The following is a 12,500-nucleotide window of genomic DNA, read 5'->3' as shown; positions in this document are numbered from 1 at the left end:
CTCTCTGAATGGGACAGTGTTGAGTGAAATTACATTTGCACATATTTTTTGTTACTCCACTGCTTTCTTCTTCTTCTCTCTCTTTTTTTTTTAAAAAAAAATAATTTCCACACATCATGTCGATGTTATAAGAGAAGTGAACTTGTGCACTGATGTGAATGTTTTATTAAAGTGGTTTTGATGGAAAAGGGGAATAAATAAATAAATATTGTATCAGTACACTCTTCATCATACACTCTTCATCATACACTCATCATCATACACTCTTTAGTATCAGTACACTCATCATCATACACTCTTCATCATACACTCATCATCATACACTCTTCATCATACACTCTTTAGTATCAGTACACTCATCATCATACACTCTTCATCATACACTCATCATCATACACTCTTTAGCATCAGTACACTCTTCATCATACACTCTTCATCATACACTCTTTAGTATCAGTACACTCATCATACACTCTTTAGTATCAGTACTCTCTTCATAATACACTCTTTAGTATCAGTACACTCTTCATCATACACTCTTCATCATACACTCTTCATCATACACTCTTTAGTATCAGTACACTCATCATCATACACTCATCATACACTCTTCATCATACACTCTTTAGTATCAGTACACTCATCATCATACACTCTTTAGTATCAGTACACTCATCATCATACACTCTTCATCATACACTCTTTAGTATCAGTACTCTCATCATCATACACTCTTCATCATATACTCATCATCATACACTCTTTAGTATCAGTACACTCATCATACACTCTTTAGTATCAGTACTCTCTTCATAATACACTCTTTAGTATCAGTACACTCTTCATCATACACTCTTCATCATACACTCTTTAGTATCAGTACACTCATCATACACTCATCATCATACACTCTTCATCATATACTCTTTAGTATCAGTACACTCTTCATCATACACTCTTCATCATATACTCTTTAGTATCAGTACACTCTTCATCATACACTCATCATACACTCTTCATCATACACTCATCATACACTCTTCATCATACACTCTTTAGTATCAGTACACTCATCATCATACACTCATCATCATACACTCTTTAGTATCAGTACACTCATCATCATACACTCATCATCATGCACTCTTTAGTATCAGTACACTCTTCATAATACACTCTTTAGTATCAGTACACTCATCATCATACACTCTTCATCATACACTCTTTAGTATCAGTACTCTCATCATCATACACTCTTCATCATACACTCTTTAGTATCAGTACACTCATCATCATACACTCATCATCATACACTCTTCATCATACACTCTTTAGTATCAGTACACTCATCATCATACACTCTTCATCATACACTCTTTAGTATCAGTACACTCATCATCAAACACTCTTCATCATACACTCTTTAGTATCAGTACACTCATCATCATACACTCTTCATCATACACTCTTTAGTATCAGTACACTCATCATCAAACACTCTTCATCATACACTCTTTAGTATCAGTACACTCATCATCATACACTCATCATCATACACTCCTCATCATACACTCTTTAGTATCAGTACACTCCTCATCATACACTCTTTAGTATCAGTACACTCATCATCATACACTCTTTAGTATCAGTACACTCTTCATAATACACTCTTTAGTATCAGTACACTCATCATCATACACTCATCATCATACACTCTTTAGTATCAGTACACTCATCATCATACACTCATCATCATACACTCATCATCATACACTCTTTAGTATCAGTACACTCATCATCATACACTCTTCATCATACACTCTTTAGTATCAGTACACTCATCATCATACACTCATCATCATACACTCATCATCATACACTCTTTAGTATCAGTACACTCATCATCATACACTCTTTAGTATCAGTACACTCTTCATAATACACTCTTTAGTATCAGTACACTCATCATCATACACTCATCATCATACACTCATCATCATACACTCTTTAGTATCAGTACACTCTTCATCATACACTCTTTAGTATCAGTACACTCTTCATCATACACTCTTCATCATACACTCTTTAGTATCAGTACATTCATCATCATACACTCATCATCATACACTCTTAATCATACACTCATCATACACTCTTCATCATACACTCATCATACACTCTTCATCATACACTCTTTAGTGTCAGTACACTCATCATTATACACTCTTTAGTATCAGTACACTCATCATCATACACTCTTTAGTATCAGTACACTCATCATCATACACTCTTTAGTATCAGTACACTCATCATCATACACTCTTTAGTATCAGTACACTCATCATCATACACTCTTTAGTATCAGTACACTCATCATCATACACTCTTTAGTATCAGTACACTCATCATCATACACTCTTCATCATACACTCTTTAGTATCAGTACACTCATCATCATACACTCCTCATCATACACTCTTTAGTATCAGTACACTCATCATCATACACTCCTCATCATACACTCTTTAGCATCAGTACACTCATCATCATACACTCTTTAGTATCAGTACACTCATCATCATACACTCTTCATCATACACTCTTTAGTATCAGTACTCTCATCATCATACACTCTTCATCATATACTCATCATCATACACTCTTTAGTATCAGTACACTCATCATACACTCTTTAGTATCAGTACTCTCTTCATAATACACTCTTTAGTATCAGTACACTCTTCATCATACACTCTTCATCATACACTCTTCATCATACACTCTTTAGTATCAGTACACTCATCATACACTCATCATCATACACTCTTCATCATATACTCTTTAGTATCAGTACACTCTTCATCATACACTCTTCATCATATACTCTTTAGTATCAGTACACTCTTCATCATACACTCATCATACACTCTTCATCATACACTCATCATACACTCTTCATCATACACTCTTTAGTATCAGTACACTCATCATCATACACTCATCATCATACACTCTTTAGTATCAGTACACTCATCATCATACACTCATCATCATGCACTCTTTAGTATCAGTACACTCTTCATAATACACTCTTTAGTATCAGTACACTCATCATCATACACTCTTCATCATACACTCTTTAGTATCAGTACTCTCATCATCATACACTCTTCATCATACACTCTTTAGTATCAGTACACTCATCATCATACACTCATCATCATACACTCTTCATCATACACTCTTTAGTATCAGTACACTCATCATCATACACTCTTCATCATACACTCTTTAGTATCAGTACACTCATCATCAAACACTCTTCATCATACACTCTTTAGTATCAGTACACTCATCATCATACACTCTTCATCATACACTCTTTAGTATCAGTACACTCATCATCAAACACTCTTCATCATACACTCTTTAGTATCAGTACACTCATCATCATACACTCATCATCATACACTCCTCATCATACACTCTTTAGTATCAGTACACTCCTCATCATACACTCTTTAGTATCAGTACACTCATCATCATACACTCTTTAGTATCAGTACACTCTTCATAATACACTCTTTAGTATCAGTACACTCATCATCATACACTCATCATCATACACTCTTTAGTATCAGTACACTCATCATCATACACTCATCATCATACACTCATCATCATACACTCTTTAGTATCAGTACACTCATCATCATACACTCTTCATCATACACTCTTTAGTATCAGTACACTCATCATCATACACTCATCATCATACACTCATCATCATACACTCTTTAGTATCAGTACACTCATCATCATACACTCTTTAGTATCAGTACACTCTTCATAATACACTCTTTAGTATCAGTACACTCATCATCATACACTCATCATCATACACTCATCATCATACACTCTTTAGTATCAGTACACTCTTCATCATACACTCTTTAGTATCAGTACACTCTTCATCATACACTCTTCATCATACACTCTTTAGTATCAGTACATTCATCATCATACACTCATCATCATACACTCTTAATCATACACTCATCATACACTCTTCATCATACACTCATCATACACTCTTCATCATACACTCTTTAGTGTCAGTACACTCATCATTATACACTCTTTAGTATCAGTACACTCATCATCATACACTCTTTAGTATCAGTACACTCATCATCATACACTCTTTAGTATCAGTACACTCATCATCATACACTCTTTAGTATCAGTACACTCATCATCATACACTCTTTAGTATCAGTACACTCATCATCATACACTCTTTAGTATCAGTACACTCATCATCATACACTCTTCATCATACACTCTTTAGTATCAGTACACTCATCATCATACACTCCTCATCATACACTCTTTAGTATCAGTACACTCATCATCATACACTCCTCATCATACACTCTTTAGCATCAGTACACTCATCATCATACACTCTTTAGTATCAGTACTCTCATCATCATACACTCTTCATCATACACTCTTTAGTATCAGTACACTCATCATCATACACTCATCATCATACACTCTTTAGTATCAGTACACTCATCATACACTCTTCATCATACACTCTTCATCATACACTCATCATCATACACTCTTTAGTATCAGTACACTCTTCATAATACACTCTTTAGTATCAGTACACTCTTCATCATACACTCTTCATCATACACTCTTTAGTATCAGTACACTCTTCATCATACACTCTTCATCATACACTCATCATCATACACTCTTTAGTATCAGTACACTCATCATCATACACTCATCATCATACACTCTTTAGTATCAGTACACTCATCATCATACACTCATCATCATACACTCTTCATCATACACTCTTTAGTATCAGTACACTCATCATCATACACTCTTTAGTATCAGTACACTCATCATCATACACTCATCATCATACACTCTTCATCATACACTCTTTAGTATCAGTACACTCATCATCATACACTCATCATCATACACTCTTCATCATACACTCTTTAGCATCAGTACACTCATCATCATTCACTCTTCCTCATACACTCTTTAGTATCAGTACACTCATCATCATACACTCTTCCTCATACACTCTTTAGTATCAGTACACTCATCATCATGCACTCTTCATCATACACTCTTTAGTATCAGTACACTCTTCATAATACACTCTTTAGTATCAGTACACTCTTCATCATACACTCATCATCATACACTCTTTAGTATCAGTACACTCTTCATCATACACTCATCATCATACACTCTTTAGTATCAGTACACTCATCATACACTCTTTAGCATCAGTACACTCATCATCATACACTCTTCCTCATACACTCTTTAGTATCAGTACACTCATCATCATACACTCTTCCTCATACACTCTTTAGTATCAGTACACTCATCATCATGCACTCTTCATCATACACTCTTTAGTATCAGCACACTCTTCATAATACACTCTTTAGTATCAGTACACTCTTCATCATACACTCATCATCATACACTCTTTAGTATCAGTACACTCATCATCATACACTCTTTAGTATCAGTACACTCATCATCATACACTCTTCATCATACACTCATCATACACTCTTCATCATACACTCATCATCATACACTCTTTAGTATCAGTACACTCTTCATCATACACTCATCATACACTCTTTAGTATCAGTACACTCATCATTCACTCTTCATCATACACTCTTTAGTATCAGTACACTCATCATCATACACTCATCATCATACACTCTTTAGTATCAGTACACTCATCATACACTCTTCATCATACACTCATCATCATACACTCTTCGTCATACACTGATCATCATACACTCTTTAGTATTAGTACACTCTTCATCATACACTCATCATCATACACTCTTTAGTATCAGTACACTCATCATCATACACTCTTTAGCATCAGTACACTCATCATCATACACTCTTTAGTATCAGTACACTCATCATCATACACTCTTCCTCATACACTCTTTAGTATCAGTACACTCATCATCATACACTCTTCCTCATACACTCTTTAGTATCAGTACACTCATCATCATACACTCTTCCTCATACACTCTTTAGTATCAGTACACTCATCATACACTCATCATACACTCTTCATCATACACTCATCATACACTCTTCATCATATACTCTTTAGTATCAGTACACTCTTCATCATACACTCATCATACACTCTTCATCATACACTCATCATACACTCTTCATCATATACTCTTTAGTATCAGTACTCTCATCATCATACACTCATCATCATACACTCTTTAGTATCAGTACACTCATCATCATACACTCATCATCATACACTCTTTAGTATCAGTACACTCATCATCATACACTCTTTAGTATCAGTACACTCATCATCATATACTCATCATCATACACTCTTCATCATATACTCTTTAGTATCAGTACACTCTTCATCATACACTCATCATACACTCTTTAGTATCAGTACACTCATCATCATACACTCTTCATCATACACTCATCATCATACACTCTTCATCATACACTCTTTAGTATCAGTACACTCATCATCATACACTCTTTAGTATCAGTACTCTCATCATCATACAGTCATCATCATACACTCTTCATCATACACTCATCATACACTCCTCATCATACACTCTTTAGTATCAGTACACTCATCATCATACACTCATCATCATACACTCTTCATCATACACTCATCATCATATACTCATCATCATACACTCTTTAGTATCAGTACACTCATCATCATACACTCTTTAGTATCAGTACACTCTTCATCATACACTCATCATCATACACTCTTCATCATACACTCTTTAGTATCAGTACACTCATCATCATACACTCATCATCATACACTCTTCATCATACACTCATCATCATATACTCATCATCATACACTCTTTAGTATCAGTACACTCATCATCATACACTCTTTAGTATCAGTACACTCTTCATCATACACTCATCATCAAACACTCTTCATCATACACTCTTTAGTATCAGTACACTCATCATCATACACTCATCATCATACACTCTTTAGTATCAGTACACTCCTCATCATACACTCTTTAGTATCAGTACACTCATCATCATACACTCATCATCATACACTCTTCATCATACACTCTTTAGTATCAGTACACTCATCATCATACACTCTTTAGTATCAGTACACTCATCATCATACACTCTTCATCATACACTCTTTAGTATCAGTACACTCATCATCATACACTCATCATCATACACTCTTCATCATACACTCTTTAGAGCCTGAGGTCCTCAAAATGGCATCTCAAAATTGTTTTTTATTTTATTAATGTTATTTTATGTTCACTACTAAAGTTATTGTGCTTTAAAATAATATAAATCTAAATAAACAGAATCTAATGATGCCTTCTAAAATGAAATACATAGTGTACATTTAAACAATGTGACTAATTTTTTTAATTGTTTGTTTACAATTTAAATACATAGTGACTTTTTTAAAAAAAGTTTAAGTTAAAGGACTATTCGAGAAGCCTGCTTTAGAGAACCTGATTCCAGGAATGTTCTAGAAAAATTAAATTTTAGTTATTAATCTTTAATAATTATAAAGGTTTCACTCTTGCAGTTGTAAGAATATGAATTTTTGTTTAATATTATCTCAATATGATTCATCGTCACTGTGCAGGAGTAATTATTACGCAACAGGAAAGACAGAAATGAGCAAACAAACATTATTTTAAAATAAATAAATTAAAAAAAGAGAAAAGAAAGCAGGCATCTTAAATCAAAATTCAGTTTATTATCCAATCACAATGATGTGTTTGTTATAGCTTTAACACAACATTCATCTGATCCGTTAAGGATTTAATACCTCGCTTTTTTAAAGACTCGAACTAAAATTGAGTACGAGAGAGAGAGAGAGAGAGAGAGAGAGAAGACGATGATTTCGCCATGTTTCTCGTTTTTTTGTTCTGAACTCACAGATGCGTCGTGTCCAGAGAGGAGACGCAAAAGAAAAAAAAAAGCAGAGTGACTTCAGCTCGTCTCTTCTGCAGTTACGTCCATTTTTATCGTAAGTGTTTTTTTAGCAACAGACTCGATTTTAATCCTCGTCCATTAAACAGGACGCGTAATGAAGTAGAACAGTAGAACGTGTGTCGGAAAAGAACACGTTATTATTAAAAACTCCTCCGTTAAAAACACGATGGAGGTCGAGCCTTCGCAGCTTGCGATTTTGTCGTTTAACGTATTGACGCTGGTTTACGTTTAAAAAAATAAAACAGCGTGAATAAACCTCGGCTGCGTTTCGCTCGAGATCCGACGAGTCGTTTACAATCGTGTCTTACAGAACGCCGTATTTACGTTTGGATCAAAAAGATCAGCGACGTAACATGACCTTGTGACCTCGATTATATAGCTAGTTTACCCTGCTAGTCATGTTTAGTACCTAAAAAAAAAAAAAAAAAAAAAAATTCGCTAGTTCAGATCCGACCTGAGGAACGCTAATAAACTGTCGGTGACGTTTGCAGAGAAACACGACGGCGCCACAGAAAATATTATCGTTAACCGCGATAAAAACGTTTAGGTGACGATCGTGATGGTGAAAGTACGGATTCGTTTTTAGCCGAGTCTCTGAAGGAGCGTAAAGCACCAGGTTCCAGATGGAGGGTTTATTATTTTAAAGACTTTAAACAGAGAAGAAAACAAAAGTGAGAGTACACGAGTCTGATCCCAAATCACACTCCACTGTTTACATCATGGGATCTGAGAGAGAGAGAGAGAGAGAGAGAGAAAGAGCGAGAGAAAGAGAGTGAGAGAGAGAGCAAGAGAAAGAGAGCGAGAGAGAAAGAGAGAGAGTGTTATAAGAAAAAAAAATAAATAAATCACAGAAGAGTAAAAACAGTAAACAAAGCGGAGTGGATGAATTGATAAACCAGGCCTGTGCTGATATCAACACGTCACATCGCGATAATGTAACGTTTCATCGAGATTTATGATAAAAACACAACAACAGGATAAACAGTAATTCCTGCGGATTAGGAAGTGACGGATTTGCTTTCGGAGGACGGAGATCTAATCTAATAACCGTCTCCGAGGATTCAGAAAAATTTGATTAGAACTGATGCAGTGCAGCTTGAAGCGTATCGCGATACGACGTGTAACCGATCATCAGCACGAACCTCGCGCCTTCTTACAATCAACAAAGCAAAATAACAAACAAATCTTTAACAAAAAAAAAAAAAAAATAGTTGAAATCTCAAACCTGTTCAAAATTCTCACACACACAAACTTTTTTTTTTTTTTTTTTAAACAATTTTTCCCGCAAACACAGAAGAACGAAGTCGCGCGCTTCAGTCTCGCCTCGTTTCATCTCAGTCTGTGTTTCTGTCTGACGCTCAGGAGGAAGTGATGAAAGCGACTTCCTCCAGCGGTGCGCTCACGTGCGCGGGGAATCTCCTGGAGCTCGCACGCCGTCTTGATCCCAATTTAACACTCACACACACTCACACACACTCACACACACTCACACACACTCACACACACTCACACACACTCACACACACTCACACACACTCACACACACTCACACACACTCACACACACTCACACACACTCACACACACTCACACTTTTGAGGACCAGGGCCTTTGTGAAACAGATAAATCGGTCTCTGAAATCCTGAAAGAAATAATTACGATTACGTTTAATTAAGGAATAAAGACAGAAAATACTTTTAACTTTAATTAATTAATTTAATTAACTTGGAAATTTGCAAACGTGAAAATCCTAGCAGATAAAGAGCAAAAAAAAAAAAATATATTAACCGCATGCTGATGGACAAGGCGGCAATATTTTTCCCCCCAGCAGCAAGAAAGCTGAAGTGTGAAGTTGATCGTGATTTAATAATCAGCAATAATCCATATTTATTACTGAGCAAACGGGCCACAGTCCCGCCTCCTCGTTTACTATTGGCTCGTTAATTCACGGGTCAAAGTTCACTACAAGATGTCATGAAGCGAAAGAAAGCGATTTCGTTCTTATTTGGTCTGACAGCTGCATCGCCGTAACAGGTCAAATATCCTAAACACTACAACTACACAAGTTTTTAAAAAAAACAAACAAACAAACAAAAAAACAACACAACACCAGCTTCCTGTTTAAGTCTTGTGTATAAAACGGATTAGGGGGCGGGGCTACGTATGAGCTCGGCGTTGTGATGTCACTAAATAAGCGCGACAACTTTGGACCAGTCGTGTCTGAAGATCACAGGATGGCGATGTGTTAGCTAGGAAAAAAAACAACAACAATCATTTACGGAAATCTAGCTAACTTGGATAACGTTAGAGATGAAAGAGATGGTGGTTGTCATGGTAACGTAATACTGTGCTGACAGGTTAGTCCGCTGTTAAATAAACGATGATGTAAATCCAGAATCTGTCTAACGTGAGCTATATATTTATAAGCTGTTAGCTACGTTAGCTTAGTGATTTTAGATGAAGTGGGATGGCATGGGGGAGGGGGGAGGGGTTAACTAATTTGCATATTCATGTTTATTCATAGATCCTGGTGTATTTATTTGCATCTAATAAATTACAGATAGAATACTAAAATGCTTAGACATGGATATTTTTTTTTAGGGGGAGAGGGGTTTCTGTTTTTGGATTTCCTACCATTTTGCAAGAATTTGCAAAAAACAAACAAACAAACAAACAAACAAAAACAACAACAAAAAGTCACTGACCTCGTGATGAACTGTTAGGAGTTCCGAGGAGCTCGTAGCTGGAGGAAGCCGACCTCGCTGGTCAGGAAGGAGGAGAAGTGCTCCGGCTTCAGCTGGATGCTGAAATAGTTTTTATAGATCGTCTCCTGCGTTGGGGGAAAAAAAAAAAAAAGAGAGAGAGAGAAAGAGAGAGAGAGAGAGAGACTTAATAAAGTGAAAGAACGAGACAGAAACGTGAAGATGGCGGACGGTGACGCGGCGAGTCGCTGATTCACGCCGAGCGTGTGGTAAACGTACCGTCAGCTTCTTCCTCTTGCTGTAGGAGTTCCAGGGCTGGGGTTCGAGGATGAAGACGCCGCCGGGCCGAAGGTGACGATACACGCGGCGGAAGAAGCGTCTGAGACCGACGTCGCCCCAGTTCAGGTGAATCCACTTAGTGACACTGAGACACAGAATCACATCAAACTCCTCACGCTGAGTCTCCAACAACACGTCACTGTCCAACACGTAGTTCCCCTGAGAGAGAGAGAGAGAGAGAGAGGGAGGGAGGGAGAGGGGGGAAGAAAGAGAGAGAGAGAGAGAGAGAGAGAGAGGGGGAGGGAGAGGGAGAGAGAGAGAGAGAGAGAGAGAGAGAGAGAGAGGAGAGAGCGGGGGGAGAGAGAGAGAGGAGAGAGAGAGAGAGAGCGGGGGGGAGAGAGAGAGAGAGAGAGAGGGGGAAGAAAGAGAGAGAGAGAGAGAGAGAGAGAGCGGGGGAGAGAGAGAGAGAGAGAGAGAGAGCGGGGGGAGAGAGAGAGAGAGAGAGAGAGAGAGGGGGAGAGGGAGGGAGGGAGAGGGAGGGAGAGGGGGAAGAAAGAGAGAGAGAGAGAGAGAGAGAGAGGGAGAGGGAGGGAGAGGGGGGAAGAAAGAGAGAGAGAGAGAGAGAGAGAGAGAGAGGGACATGGGGGGGAGAGAGAGACATGAAGGAAGAGAGAGAGAGAGAGAGAGAGAGAGAGAGGGAGAGGGGAAAGAAAGAGAGAGAGAGAAAGAGAGAGGGGGAGAGAAAGAGAGAGAGGGGGGGGGAGAGAAAGAGAGAGGGGGGGAGAGAAAGAGAGAGAGAGGGGGGGGAGAGAAAGAGAGAGAGAGAGAGAGAGAGAGGGAGAGGGGGAAGAAAGAGAGAGAGAGAGGGAGAGAGAGGGAGAGGGGGAAGAAAGAAAGAGAGAGAGAGAGAGAGAGAGAGGGAGAGGGGGAAGAAAGAGAGAGAGAGAGGGAGAGGGGGGAAGAAAGAGAGAGAGAGAGGGATAGAGAGGGAGAGGGGGAAGAAAGAAAGAGAGAGAGAGAGAGAGAGAGAGAGGGAGGGAGAGAGAGAGAGAGAGGGAGAGAGGGAGAGAGATGAGAACATTACAGTTTGTATAAAACTCTAATTCACACTCGAGCTTCATGAAACACTAAGTTTCTTTAAAAACTTGAGCTACAGACACAGTGATGCTGTAACACCCACACACTCATTTACTTTTATAGTGAACACACACACACACACACACACACACACACACATACACACACACACACACACACACACACACATACACACACACACACTTTTCAGCAATGCTGCCACACCCAGCATCAAAATAAAATAAAGCACAACAACATGCGAGTAACAAGAAGTGAAAGAATTTCGTTGTGAAAGACACACACACTCTCACACACACACACTCACACACACACACACTCACACACACAC

The 12,500-nt window shown here is 37.8% G+C and overlaps 1 protein-coding gene across 1 annotated transcript in view; it reads right to left on the bottom strand.

Moving 5' to 3' along the window:
• Positions 1 to 7,835: 7,835 nt before the first annotated feature.
• mepcea (methylphosphate capping enzyme a) overlaps positions 7,836 to 12,500 on the bottom strand; it is a 10,527-nt gene continuing 5,862 nt past the window's right edge. Inside the window, 4 exon segments of the mRNA XM_034300903.2 lie at positions 7,836 to 9,735; positions 10,799 to 10,841; positions 10,843 to 10,923; positions 11,075 to 11,293. Of these exon segments, the coding sequence (XP_034156794.2) occupies positions 9,671 to 9,735; positions 10,799 to 10,841; positions 10,843 to 10,923; positions 11,075 to 11,293 (408 nt within the window). The 3' untranslated portion in view covers positions 7,836 to 9,670.

The sequence above is a fragment of the Pangasianodon hypophthalmus genome, chromosome 27 (assembly GCF_027358585.1).
Source record: "Pangasianodon hypophthalmus isolate fPanHyp1 chromosome 27, fPanHyp1.pri, whole genome shotgun sequence".
Lineage (NCBI taxonomy): Eukaryota > Metazoa > Chordata > Actinopteri > Siluriformes > Pangasiidae > Pangasianodon > Pangasianodon hypophthalmus.
This window is presented reverse-complemented; position numbering and strand designations above follow the sequence as displayed.